Source organism: Myotis yumanensis, unplaced genomic scaffold, assembly GCF_028538775.1.
Source record: "Myotis yumanensis isolate MYYU_CA2020_CCGP unplaced genomic scaffold, mMyoYum1.0.hap1 SCAF_2, whole genome shotgun sequence".
In the NCBI taxonomy this organism is placed as follows: domain Eukaryota; kingdom Metazoa; phylum Chordata; class Mammalia; order Chiroptera; family Vespertilionidae; genus Myotis; species Myotis yumanensis.
Genome location: NW_027223753.1, coordinates 100,178,947 through 100,193,514, shown reverse-complemented (window position 1 = coordinate 100,193,514; position 14,568 = coordinate 100,178,947). Strand labels below are relative to the sequence as shown.

General features: G+C 41.5%; 1 protein-coding gene across 2 annotated transcripts in view; it reads left to right on the top strand.

The window, feature by feature from the left end:
* The window catches only part of CCDC138 (coiled-coil domain containing 138), a 238,756-nt gene that overhangs the window by 177,875 nt on the left and 46,313 nt on the right, over positions 1-14,568 (top strand). The window contains exon 13 of one of the 2 annotated variants that reach the window (XM_070405854.1): positions 2,039-2,215. The exons of the other annotated variant lie outside the window; for it this stretch is intronic. Within the exon in view, the coding sequence (XP_070261955.1) occupies positions 2,039-2,215 (177 nt within the window). The remainder of the gene's footprint in view (positions 1-2,038; positions 2,216-14,568) is intronic. 2 annotated transcript variants of the gene reach the window in all.

Here is a 14,568-nt window from a genome sequence, read left to right as displayed (position 1 = left end):
TAAAAAAAATAACCAAATACTATTTTTTACCTTCCCCAAATTAACAAAGGACAGTTTTTTAAGTTTGCAAACTTGCTATATATCATATAGCATTCAGCCTATTTAATCTCAGGTGGTATATTAATAAGAAGTGAAGTAATTTGTGTCAAATACAGTAGGTCAAGCACTATGATTAAAAACTTTCATTCCAATGAAGAATTGAATTCAGGATTCATCTATACTCTTCTGCCTGAGTTGTTTCTAAATAAAGGTAGGTTGTTAAATAAGGCAAGTCTAGACAGAATCTAGCAACTTTGCTTAACCTATATACATTTATTTGCAATGTTTTATTAAACTACAAAAATTAAATGCAATAATTTTAGGGTTCCTTGAACTAAATTCTATCAAAAGTAAAAATGCAGTGATCCATAGGCACAGATCTTAATTTCTAAAAATTCTTTTACATATATTTTAATTTCACACAGGTTACTCTCAGCTTTTCATTCTTAATAATTAGGGTCCTTAATTATTTCTTTAGTTTATGTGAGCTGAAACAGCAGAGAAGAAATACAACAGTAGGCCAAAAGACAGTGAATCTTAATAAAGTGATTCTGCCATATTTTCAAGGGCACTTTTGAGTCTTTTTTAAAAATATATTTTTACTGATTTCAGAGAGGAAGGGAGTGGTATAGAGAGATAGAAACATCAATGATGAGAGAGAATCATTGATCAGCTGCCTCCTGCACACCCCCCACTGGAGATTGGGCCCGCAACCCAGGCATGTGCCCTTGGCCAGAATTGAACCTGGGAGGGACCCTTCAGTCCGCAGGCTCTACCCACTGAGCCAAACCAGCTAGGACCATTTTTGAGTCTTTAAATAGAAGTCTCAGTAGAAAATTTAACTCGCTAGTACTTGCATGACATGAACAGTTTTTTATTCTTTTGCATAGTATGTTGGGATGAGAGTTTTAGAAAACTAGGATATTGTGTTTTTTTTAAAAATATGTTCTTACTGATTTTTAGAGAGAGAGGAAGGGAGAAAGATAGAGAGAAACATCGATGAGAGAAACATCGACCGGCTGCCTCCTGCATGCTCGCTACTGGTGATTGAGCCTGCAATCCAGGCATGTGCCCTGACCAGGAATTGAACCAGTGACTTCTTGGTTCCTGGGTTGATGCTCAACTGCTGAGCTACACCAGCCAGGCAACTAGGATATTCTTGTGTTGTTAAAAGCACAATGTAAAATCATTGTAAGAATAGTATCTTGGGTTGTTTGGTGTATTGAAGTATAATTATATGAGTATCTTAATAGTTCATTTGTATTGATTCTGGTTAAATTTATACTTCTTAATCCTGGCTTTACAAGCTTCCCAATCATCTATGGAACATCTATAAGAAAGTTCCAGGCTTCCGATCTGGCAGGTGCCATCATAGCATTGGCCATGATGAAATCTTGCTGTTCATAATGGCAGATGTATAACAAAAAGTAACACACTAGCGCTAATCCAATCTTCTGAAGTTGATTTTTAAATGCTAATGTTTTATCTTTATTAGGAGACAGAAATCCTAGTTTAAAACTCATTCAGCAAGTTTGTATAAAGTGATATCTTGAAATAGGTAAACATTAAGAAAGCAGCAACAACAAAAGTATAATCTTAGAAGCTGTTGTAAAAGAAATACTAATACTGTTTAAATTTATGGAAGTGATTGTTATAATCAAATATGAAAAATAAACACTAATTATGATATTTACTATTAAACATCATTTGTTTTCTTGATATAACATAGAAATGGGGTTTATTATTATTTCAATGTTAAAATATGAAAATTTTGAATAAAATTTTACTATATCATAATGTAGTTCCTTTTCTCTTTTCCCACTTGAGTTCTAACAAATTAGTTAGGCATGGAATATCTAAATTTAGCCTGTAATCTCTGGTCATTTAAATTGTTTCACTTTTGAATTTGTTAAAGTTATGATATTCCCTTTGTACCTTCTGTTTCTGGTTACCAGCTGGACTATTAATATGGAAGTGGATTTTGCATATTGTTTTTCAGCTGACTACCTGGCTCAGGCATTTGATTCTCTTTGTTTGGACTTGAAGACAGATGAAGGAAAAATCTTATTTTTGGAGTATCAAGCTGTTCCAGTAATATTAAATCACCTAAGAATATCCAGTAAAGGGCTCTTATCCAATGTCATTGATAGTTTGCTTCAGATGACAGTGGAATCCAGTAAGTTTTAAAGTTTTATATACATTAAGGAAATTATGGTGGGATGATTTTTCTCATTTGTTCTGAATATATAATTCTACATATCAGATACCATTGTATTTTATAGTAGAAATGCTTTAAAATATTTTAATAGTTGTATAATAGAGTCATTAATAGCATCACTAAGTTATAAAACCTAACCCTTTGTCCAGATTTTCACTAACTTATTATAATTTCCAGTAGTCATCTCAGTTATGTGGATATACTTTGCAAATGTTACTCATATACTCAAGCTTCTTTCTTGTTTCTCTTGTCTCATCATTCTGACAGATCTATTCTTATATTTCCTGTTTTCTCAGAGTGAGATAACCAAATGTTTCTTCACTTAAAGTGAGCACAGTGACAGCCATTGTCCTGTTGTTGCCTCTTCACCCTTACTGTTTTTTGTTGGAGGCTACTCTTTTATATTCATATTTGTAATATTTTGTAGTCTGTGGGGGGTTTTATATTGATACTAGAGGCCCGATGCACAAAATTTGTGCACTGGAAGGGGAGTCCCTCAGCCCAGCCTGCACCCTCTCGCAGTCTGGGACCCCTTGGCGGACATCCTTCTCTCAATTGGGGCTCCCGCAGTCTAGGACCCCTTGCTTCTTACCGCCCGCCTGCAGCAGAAGCAGGAAAGGCTCCCTCCACTGCCGTTGTGCTTACCAGCTGTGAGCCTGGCTTCTGGCTGAGTGGCGCTCCCCCTGTTGTTTTTAGTGATGGGAAACTTTTGGAAGTTCCATAACGGGAAGATCTTTGATATTTATATAAGTTTTCTTGATATATTTTCTATTTTTAATAATCTAGTACCTGGTATTAGTAAGCCAACAAAATTCGTTAAAGGGGTAAATGAATGATAGATTAATGCAGAAAATACTTCTCTAGCTATTGGTTTTATATTTTTTCTTTCTAGATTTGAGATGGGAAACTCATTTCACTACATACATAATTTCCACATACTATTTTTTTTAATTCATATGGAAAAGTTGTTGGAAAAGAAATCTTGGTAGAATTGATTTGCAGATGCTTATCTCACCCATCTAATGTGCATTAGTAGCCAGCTGTGTGTGTGTAGCACTGTGTTTCAAGCACTGTGTTTGCAATACTCTGCTGAACACTGGGGCTTCCTTTGAAGCCCTTTGGAGCTTCAGAGCAAGGAGCTGGAGCTAGGTGTCATGGGCTGACATCTAGCCCTGCATTACCCAAAGTGCCTACTGATTACCCAGGAAATCAGTATGGAAAGTATTTAAAAACCTATATAGTAATTTAATAGTAACTTTATATCTGTTAAATCCAATATAATAATTTAAAACATTTGGACTTGTATTTTGTATAATTGTTTTATTTCATTTTCTGTTGTTTTTTAATGGTATTGTAAAAAGATAAACTGAGACACATTACGTTTTGAAAAGTTTATTTGAGATAATGATTTGAATGGGCAGCACCAAAACTGAAAATGATTCAGGGTACTCCACAGGTGGGACCTGGGGCAAAGGTTTTAATAGCGAAGATATGGGGGAAAAAGCAAAGCAAGTAATTGGCTATAGCTTAAATATTTGCCTTATTTGGGGAAATTTAGTGATTTGGCTGTTATAATAATTGTTCTTGAGTTTGATTTTCTCAGGTTCAAGAAAATCTAGTTGAATGTTTATGATTAGTTGTTTTTGAGTTTTGTTTTCTTAGATTCAAGTACATTGACTCTGGCTTAGGTTTTATTTGTTAAGCTATGCTACAGAAAGCATTAGAGCAGTGGTTCTCAACCTTGGCTGCACATTAGAATCACCTGGGAATCTTTTTAAAATCCTGATTTCTGGGCCTCATCCTCCGGAAATTCTGTTTCTTTGTTATGGGATGGGGCCACAACATTAGTAACAAAGAAACAGAATTTCTGGAGGATGAGGCCCAGAAATCAGGATTTGAAAAAGATTCCCAGGTGATTCTAATGTGCAGCCAAAGTTGAGAACCACTGCCCTAGGAGCTGTATCGATAGATACTGCTAAGACATTCGTCTGCTATTTTGCTGCCTATGGATTCTTACAAGATTTTTATGGTTTCCCATCTTATGTTTAAGTCCTTTATCCATTTTGAGTTTATTTTTGTGTATGGTGTAAGTTGGTTGTCTAGTTTCTTTTTTTTTTTTTTTTTTTTGCATGAACTGTCCAATTTTCCCAACAGCATTTATTGAAAAGATTATCTTGACTCCATTGTATGCTCTTGCCTCATTTGTCAGCTATTAATTGAGCATAATGGCTTAGGTCTATTTCTGGGTTCTCTGTTCTGTTTCATTGGTCTATATGTCTGTTCTTGTGCCAATACCATGCAGTTTTGAAAACAGTGGCTTTGTAATATAGCTTGATATCTGGTATTGAGATCCCTCCTACTTTGTCTTCTTTTTCTGGATTGCTGCAGCTATTCGGGGTCTTTTTTTATTCCAGATGAATTTTTGGAGAATTTGTTCTAGGTCTGTGAAATATTCGGTTGGTATCTTAATGGGGATTGCATTGAATCTGTAGATTGCTTTGGGTAGTATGGACATTTTAATGATGTTGGTTCTACCAATCCATGAACACGGTATATTCTTCCATTTGTTTATGTCTTCCTCTATCTCTTTTTTCAACGTCCTGTAGTTTTCTGAGTATAGGTTTTTTACCTCCTTAGTTAAGGTTATTCCTAGGTATCTTAATTTTTTCGGTGCAATGGTAAATGGGATTTTTTTTTAGTTTCTCTTTCTGTGAGTTCATTATTGGTGTATAAAAAAGCCGTAGATTTCTAGGTGTTAATTTTCAGTTAATTTTGTATCCTGCTGCATTGCCAAATCCATTTATTAAGTCTAGTAGTTTTTTTGATGGAGTCTTTAGGGGTTTCTATGAATACTATCATGTCATCTGCAAATAATGACAATAATACTTATTCTTTTCCAATTTGGATGCCTTTTATTTCTTCTTCTTGTCTGATTGCTATGACTAGCATTTACAGTACTGTGTTTAACAGGAGTGGTGAAATTGGGCATCCCTGTCTTATTCCTGTTCTTAGGAGAAATGGTTTCAGTTTTTGCCCATTGAGTGTGATGTTGGCTGTAGGTTTGTCACATATGGCCTTTATCATGTTGAGATATGCTCCCTGTATTCCAACTTTGCTGAGAGTTTTTATCAAAAATGGGTGTTAGATTTTGTCGAATGCTTTTTCTGTGTCTATTGATATGATCATGTGATTTTTGTCTTTCAATTTGTTTATGTGATATATCACATTTATTGATTTACGAATATTGTACCAGCCTTGCATCCCTGGAATAAATCCCACGTGATCATGGTGTATGATCTTTTTAATATATTTCTGGATGTGATTTGCTAATATTTTGAGAATTTTAGCATCTATGTTCATCAGGGATATTGGCCTGTAATTCACTTTATTTGGTTTTGGTATTAGGATAGTGCTGGCCTCATAAAAAGAGTTTGGAAGTGTTCCTTCCTCTTGGATTTTCTGAAATAGTTTGAGGAATATATGTGTTAGTTCTTCTTTGATTGTTTGGAAAAATTCCCCTGTGAAGCCATCAAGACCTGGTCTTTTGTTTGGTGGGAGTTTTTTGATTACTGCTTCTATTTCATCAGTTGTTACTGGCCTGTTCAGTTTTTTTTTTAATTCTTCCTGATTCAGTTTTGGGATATTGTATTTTTCTAGGAATTTCTCTATTTCATCCACATTGTCCAGCTTGTTAACATATAGTTGTTCATAGTATTTTCTTACAGTCCTTTGTATTTCTGTGGTGTCCATGGTTACTTCTCCACTTTCGATTCTGATTTTATTTATTTGGGTCCTCTCTTTTTTTTTCTTGATGATTCTGGCTAATGGTGTATCAATTTTGTTTATCCTTTCAAAGAACCAGCTCTTGGTTTCATTGATTGTTGTTGTTTTTTTTAAATCTCTATGGTATGTATTTCTGCTCTAATCTTTATTATTTCCTTCCTTCTACTTACTCTGGTCTTGTCTTGTTGTTCTCTTTCTAGTTCTTTAAGTTGTAGGGTTAAATAGTTTATTGCTGATTTTTCTTTTTCTTTTCTTTCTTTCAATTTTTTTTTTTTTTTTTTTTTTTTTTTTTTGAGATATGCCTGTAGTGCTATGAACTTCCCTCTCAGGACTGGTTTTGCTATGCCCCAGAGATTTTGGGTTGTTGTGTATTCACTTTCATTTGTTTCCAGGAAATTTTTTATTTCTTTCTTGATCTCATTGATAACCCATTCATTGTTTAATAACATGCTATTTAGCTCCATGTATTTGAATGTTTTAGGGTGTTTTTACTGTAGTTGATTTCTAATTTCATTGCATTGTGATCTGAGAAGATGTTTGATATGACTTCAATCTTCTTGAACTTATAGAGACTTGTTTTGTGTCTTAACATGTGATCTGTCTTTATGAATGATCCATGTACACTTGAGAAGAATGTATATTCTGCTGCATTGGGGTGAAATGCTCTATAAATGTCTATTAAATCCATCTGATCCAGTGTGTCTTTTAGAGTCTCTGTTTCCTTGTTAAGTTTTTGTCTGGAAGATCTGTCCGGGGAAGTCAGATGGGTGTTAAAGTCCCTCATTATGACTGTATTGTTGTCAATGTCTCCGTTAAAGTCCTCTAAAAGTTTTTTTATATTTTTAGTTGCACCTTTATTGGGTCCGTAAATGTTTACCAGGTTTATATCCTCTTGTTGGATCGATCCCTTTAGTATTATGTAGTGACCTTTGCTGTCTTTTGTGATGATCTTCATTTTAAAGTCTATTTTGTCAGATATGAGTATTGCTACTCCAGCTTTTTTTCCCTTTCCATTTGCATGGAAAAATTTTTCCCATCTTTTCACTTTCATCCTGTGTGTGTCTTTTGTTTTGAGGTGGGTCTCTTGTAGACAGCATAAAGTTGGGTCATCTTTTTATATCCATTCAGCTACCCTACACATTTTGATTAGAGAATTTAATCCATTTACATTTAGCGTTATTATTGAGAGGTACTTATTTATAGCCATTTTAATTCTGTATGGCTAGGTTTCTCTTTCTGTTTCTTCTCAGCAATCCCTTACAGCAATCCCTTTAGCATTTCTTTTAATGCTGGCTTGGTGGTGATGAACTCTTTTCGCCTGTTTTTGTCTGGGAAGCTCTTTATTTTACCATTTATTTTGAATGATATCCTTGCTGTATATGGTAATCTTGGTCTCAGATCCTTGCTTTCTATTACCTTGAGTACTTCATGCCATTCCCTTCTGGCCTGTAGAGTTTCTGATGAGAAATCAGGTGTCAGCCTTATGGGAACTCCTTTGTAGGTAAGTTTTCTTTTCTCTTGCTGCCTTTAGGATTCTGTCTTTGTCTTTAATTTTTGGCTTTTTAATTATGATGTGTCTGGGCATGGGTCTGTTTGGGTTCTTCTTGTTTGGGGTTCTCTGTGCCTCCTGAACGTGTGTGACTTTTTCCTTTACCCGGTTAGGGAAGTTTTCTACAATTATTTCTTCAAACACCTCTCTATTACTTTCTCCCTTTCTGCCTCTTCTGACACACCTGCTATTCTAATATTGTTATGTTTCACGTTGTCCCACAGCTGCATTAAGCTGTCCTCCTGTTTTTTAATTGATTTTTTCTTTTGGTTCTCTAATTGAGTGATATTTTCAACTCTGTCTTCTAATTCACTGAATTGATCCTCAGCTTCCCCTAATCTGCTGTGTATTCCTCCCAATGTGTTCTTTATTTGTGTTATGTCATTCTTTATGTCAGACTGTTCTTTTTTCATAATTACTATATCTTTTTTCATACTGTTGAGCATTTTTACCATCATTACTCTGAACTCTGTTTCAGATAAGTTTCTTATCTCTGCTTCATTTATCTCTTCTTCTGGAGAATTCTCTAGTTCTTTCATTTGGGGGTTGTTTCTTTGTTTCCTCATTTTGATTGTCTGGGTATGTGACTATGTATTAGTTAGATCCTCTACACCTCTCAATCTCTCCTGCTGGACAGTGTCAAAAGCTGTGTCTGACTAATTGGATCAGGCAAAGACTCAAAACCTCCAGAAACCCCCGCCCTCCCCTCTGTCTACAGACTAATAGGATTCCAGCTTGAGTTGCCCCAGGTAATTGTTGTCAGGTGTAGGGAAAGTTTTTTCAACAGGATGGAGCAGTTGCTTCTGCCTGGAGGCTAATTGTTCATTTTAATCTCTTATGTGGCCTCAGGGCAAGGTGTTTTCCTATAGGATGTGTCAGCTGTCTTCCCCCCAGGCTAGGCAAATTTCTATGTGGGAAAGATGTCCACTGCTGCGTGAGGGAATGACTCAGCCCTGGAAACTTGAGGTGTCTGCCTTCTGAGCTCTATCACCCGAGTTCCTAGTCCTGAGTTCTGGTCTCACAGCTCCAGTACACTTCACTGTCCCTCTGTCAGAGCACAAGGTGGGTGGCTCCACAGGGAATTTTTGTGCGTTGGCCCTTTAAGAGGGTTCCCAAACTTGCAGCTGCCACTCCCTGGCAGACAGCACCCCACTGCTTTTCACAGCTAGATGTTATGTGGGTTATCTCCTTAGTTTGGTGCTCTCTGCTGGGGAGCCCAGCTTTGGAATTAGATCCCAGAGTTCTTATTGGCACCCCTCCACAGCTGAGATATCTCTCCAGGACTTCAGTTGCTGTCTGTGGCTGCCCGGCCAGCCCTTTCATGCCTCAGCTCCTCCTACCAGTCTTATGTGGTCTTCATCTTCGGTCCTTGGGTATCAGCATTCTCTCCTGTGAGTTTTCTGTTTATTATTCAGAAAGCCTTTCTGTATTTCAGTTGTATTTCCAGCTTGTTCCTGGGAGCATGTCCATGCAGCATCCACCAGTTCTGCTGCCATTTTTTATCCCAATGGGTTGGGGTTTTAAGGAATCTCCATGGTGGTTGTAGTCACATTGATGGAGTCTGTGACATGGCACCTTCCTGTGCCTGCAGGGCAAGGACTGAAAAGAGGAACAATGTCTTTTGCTAGTACTTCTGTCTGGTAGAAAGCTTCCCTTCCAGTCCTTGCCCTAAAGCCATACAGTTCAGTTCCTCCCTTTTGTTTCTGGTGTCTTTGGAGCTGCTTCCCTAGTGCTGGAGCTCAGAGCTAGTGAGTCCCTCAGTGAATAATTCCATGCGCTGGCCCTTTAAGAAGGGATTCCAGCATCCTCTATATCACTCAGCCACAATCTCCACTGGTTTTCCCAACCAAAAGTTAGTGAACTTCTCATCCCGTCACTGGAACCTTAGCTGGGCGGGGGGGCCTGGCTTGGACCCCTTGCTCTATAGAAGGAGACCTGCACAGCTGAGATATCCCTCCTGATTTTTTTAAATAAATTTTTTAGAGATAGAGGGAGACAGGGAAAGAGAGAGATCAATTTATTATCCCCCTTATTTATGCATTCATTGGTTGATTCTTGTATGTGCCTTGACTAAGGATCAAATCTGCAATCTTTGTGAATTGGGACAAGTCTTTTACCAATTGAGCTACCTGACCAGGGCCTTGCTCCTGATATTTATATGGGTGTAGAAGCAGTCCATTATGAGTCTCCACCCCTCCTACCAGTCTCAATGTGGCATCTTCTCTATAGCCTTAGTTTTAGGACTTCTGTTTAGCCGTATTTCAGGTGGTTTTAAATGGTGGTGGTTCTGTTGTGTAGCTGTAATTTTGATGTGGTTGTGGGAAGCTGTGAATACTGCATTTTCCTATTCTCTCATCTTGACCAAAAGCCCTTAATTGTCATTTTCTTTTTTGTTGTTGTTAATTCCATTGATTTTTAGAGAATGGAAAGCAGGGAAGAGAGAGAAAAAGAGTGAGAGAGAGAGAGAGAGAGAGAGAAAGAGACATCGATGAGAGAGAGAGACTCATCAATTTGTTGCACCCGTACTACCCCTCCCCCACACATTCCCTTGTTATGCCAGAACTCAGGCTGGTGGGAAGCAACAAACCATATGCACTCAGAGATTCAGAAAAGAACTATTTTATTCACACGGGTGCTGGCTCAGGGAGTCCCCTCCAAAGGCTGAGCACCATGTCTGGGTTCTGACCTTCTTTTATACATGACTAGAAGCCCGGTGCATGAAATTTGTGCGGGGGGTGGGGGGCGGTGTTCCTTAGCCCAGCCTTCACCCACTCCAATCTGGGACCACTAGAGGGATGCCCGGTGGGATCGGGCCTAAATGGGCAGTCGGACATCCCTCTCACAATCCAGGACTGCTGGCTCCCAACCACTCACCTGCCTGCCTGCCTGATTGCTGCTAACCACTTCTGCTTGTCAGCCTGATCACCCCCTAACCACTCCCCTGCCAGCCTGGTCGATGCCTACCTGCTCCCCTGCTGGTCCAATTGCCCCTAACTGCCCTCCCCTGCTGGCCCGGTCACCCCTAACTGCCCTCCCCTGCAGGCCTGGTTCCACCCAACTGCCCTCCCCTGCAGGCCTGGGTCCCCCCAACTGCCCTCCCCTGCAGGCCTGGTCCCCTCCAACTGCCCTCCCCTGCAGGCCTGGGTCCCACCAACTGTCCTCTCCTGCAGGCCTGGTCCCCCCCAACTGACCTCCCATGCCAGCCTGGTCACCCCTAACTGTCCTCCCCTACTGGCCTGGTCACCCCTAACTGCCCTCCCTTGCCATCATGGTCGCCCCTAACTGCTCTCCTCTGCTGACCTGGTCCCCCCCAACTGCCCTCCCCTGCAGGCTTGGGTTCCCCCCCTCCAACTGCCCTCCCCTGCCGGCCTGGTCATCCCTAACTGCTCTCCCCTGATGGCCCGGTCACCCCTAACTGTCCTCCCCTGCAGGCCTGGTACCCCCCAGCTGCCCTCCCCTGCAGGCCTGGTCCTTCCCAACTGCCCTCCCCTGCAGACCTGGTCCCTCCCTACTGCCCTCCCCTGCAGACCTGGTCACCCCTAACTTCCCTCCCTTGCCAGCCTGGTCACCCCTAACTGCCCTCCCCTACCGGCCCAATTGCCCATAACTGCCCTCCCCTGCCAGCCATCTTTGACCACATGGGGGCAGTCATCTTGTGTGTTGGAGTGATGGTCAATTTTCATATTACCTCTTTATTATATAGGATAAGTTTCCGGGTATTCAGGGGTCTTTCCACACATGTGGAAGCTTGGGCGGTTGGCTGATGGAAGAAGCCAGTGAGATTACAGAAGCCAAGCGCGTGGTTATGGTGGAGCAAGTAAGGGGAGGGTTATCTGCTCTTGACTTGCCTCCCCCCCCCCCCCCTTGATTCTCAAGTTGCCCCTAGAGAACATCATTATTTTAAGGGTGGGTATGGACAAGGGATTTCCCCCTGTGCTGTGTGAAGGGAATGGGGTGCCGACCACTCCTGCTACTTCATGGGAGTGTCGAATGGGGAGGGGATGCAGCAACCAGGGCTCCTCGCCGTCTAGAGCAGTGATGGCGAACCTATGACATGCATGTCAGAGTTGACACGCGAACTCATTTTTTTGTTTGATTTTTCTTTGTTAAATGGCATTTAAATATATAAAATAAATATAAAAAATATAAGTCTTTGTTTTACTATGGTTGCAAATATCAAAAATTTTTTATATGTGATATGGCACCAGAGTTAAATTAGGGTTTTTCAAAATGCTGACACGCCGAGCTCAAAAGTTTCGCCATCACTGGCTAGAGGGTCGTATCGGTAGTTGAGGTTCTTTGTTTGAAGCAACATCTGGAGTTTTATTGCTCCTAAACAAGAGTAAATGAAACGGGTTAGCATATTGTTTCCTCCCTAGGTACACATGGAAGCAGTATCATAACACGCCTTGGGTTGATAAGTATAGCTAACAAAGGTCTGGCCTCCCTGTTTTCCCAAGAAGGCAGTCCTTCGAGTTTACATAGGGAGTTTCTAGGCAGGGACATTCAGGAAGGCTGGAGATCTCAGTAAGGGAGTTTAGCAACAGTAAAAGAACCAGTCTCATGTTGGGTACTTGGTCAGGGACAGCAATAAATGATGAGGGCAAGGAAGAGGATAGTTAATATTGCTAATAGAAGAAGATAAGCAAGGACAGAGTCCGAAGCCAGGATCAGCCCAGCAGGTGGTGACCATCGGGTCCACTGATGGAGTCCTTAGGCTTTTGAGTGGGTCAATTAGCAGGTTTTACTATCTTCTTAAGGGTGATCTGCAGGAGAGTTGTGGTTGGGGGTTATCTTCCACTCAGGTTAGTTGTCCTTCAGTGGGTGGGCTGCCATCACTCGGAAGTGATGTATCCAGGTGTTCACACCTGCTACTTTAAGGGCTGTGGGAGTGGTTAGTATTACTAAATAGGGCCCCTTCCAGGTTGTTTGAGGGGTTCTCTTTTCCAGTCTTTTACCCAGACTTGGTCCCCTGGCTTATGGGGATGTACCATTATTCCCAGATAAATGGGTATTCTGTCAGTTACCCACCTATGTACCTTAAAGACAGTTTTTCCTAGTCCTTGCAGCTGTTTTTGAATCTCTAAGTTTCCTAGTTCTTTTATGTCCCCCGAGTTTGATTAATGGGAGAGGTCTCCCATACAGGATTTCAAATGGGGAGAACCCTATCTTTGCTTCGGGGTACAACGTACCCATAGGAGAGCCAGAGGCTTTTAGTCCAGGGCAGGTTAGTTTCCTGACATAGCTTTGCCATAGCCTGTTTAAGGGTCCGATTCATGCGTTCTACTTTCCCTGAGCCCTGAGGCCAGTAGGCTGTGTGTAAATTCTATTGGATGCCTAGAGTCTTAGCTGTCTGCTGTACTACTTCTGCCATGAAGGCTGGGCCATTGTCTGAGCCCATAGTTAATATTTTTTCAGTGCCCATTTGATATCTCGGGATGATATCTCGTAGTAGAGCTTTGGTTACTTCTCCTGCTTTCTCCAAGCGTGTGGGATAAGCTTCAACCCAGCCCGAGAAAGTACAGACAAAAACCAGGAGGTATTTGTTTTCCCTGCTGGGTCCTATTTCAGTAAAGTCTACCTCCAGGTCTTTATAGGGTGCTTGGCCACAGTGCTAGATTCCAGCAGGCCCAATGGGGCTTTGCTTGGCATTGTTTTGTTTTGCCAGTTCTGAAATCCGGGAATCCATTTTCGACAGAACCCAGTGGCTCCCAGAAACTCTCGAATTTGTTGACAGGAAGTGGAAACTGAAATAGTGCAGATTGCCTGTTTTCTTTCAGCCCCAAGCAATCGTTTGCCTTGGGTAATTCTGAAGCCTAAGTATTTGACCTCATTTTGGCAAATTTGTACCTTTTTCTTCAATACCCAGTATCCAACCTCCATCAGCAGCCTGAGTAAAGCCCTGGTTCCCTCCCAACATTGGGCTCGAGTGGGACTAGCCAGTAGGAGGTCGTCTACATATTGGAGGAGGACACATCCTAAGTCCCGTCCTGGGAACCTGGCCAAGTCAAATGCTAGTGCCCTGCTGAACAAGGTTGGTGAATTTTTGAATCCTTGAGGCAGTCTAGTCCAAGTGAATCGTTCCTTTGCGCCCATGGTGGGGTTTTCCCATTCGAAGGCGAACAGAGGCTGGCTATTGGGTGCTGGTTGGTGGCAGAAGAAGGCATTCTTTAAGTCCAGGCATGTTAACCATTCTGCCTCGGAAGGTATGAGCCCTAGCAGAGTGTAAGGATTAGGGAGCACCGAGTGCAGTGTGATAATGTCTTCATTAATGGCCCTTAAGTCTTGTACCGGGTGGCAGTCGTCTTTCCCAGGCTTCTTTATGGGCAGCAGGGGGGTGTTCCATGGAGACTGGCATCTCTTTAGAAGCCCCACTTGAGTAGTCGGTCTGGGTGAATCTGGATCCCCAGACATGCTTCCCATGGAACTTGTATCTTGACAGGCTGGGCTCCAGGCTTCAGTATCCGGGTGTGGTTTTTGGCCAGACCAGGTAGGTTTTCTTCTTCCCAGACTAATGGGAACTCAGCCTCTAGCTCTGGGGCCACTGTTGGCTCATCGGGCAGGGTGGTATACAACCTCCATTCTTCCTCCCATGGTACCTTCAGAGACAGAATCATGAGAGGGGCTTCCTTATCTAGGCACAGTTGTGCCAATCCATCCGGGGTAAAGGCTATCTCTGCACCCATCTTTGCCAGGAGGTCCCTACCCAACAGCAGGACTGGGCAGTCTGGTAGATACAGGACTCATGTACTACCTGGTGGCCCCCCAACTGGCATTGTCAGGGACCACAGAATGGTCTATGGGTTTTGGTCCCAGTAGCCCCCACAATGGTGACTTCTTGTCCTGATAGGGGTGCTAGCTTTTGTGTTACTACAGAATGTTCGGCCTCTCTGTCTACCATAAAGTTCACTGGCCCCCAACCTTCATTTCGACCATGGGTTTGTGGGGGCCAAGTGGGATAGAGCCTGGTCTTTCCTAG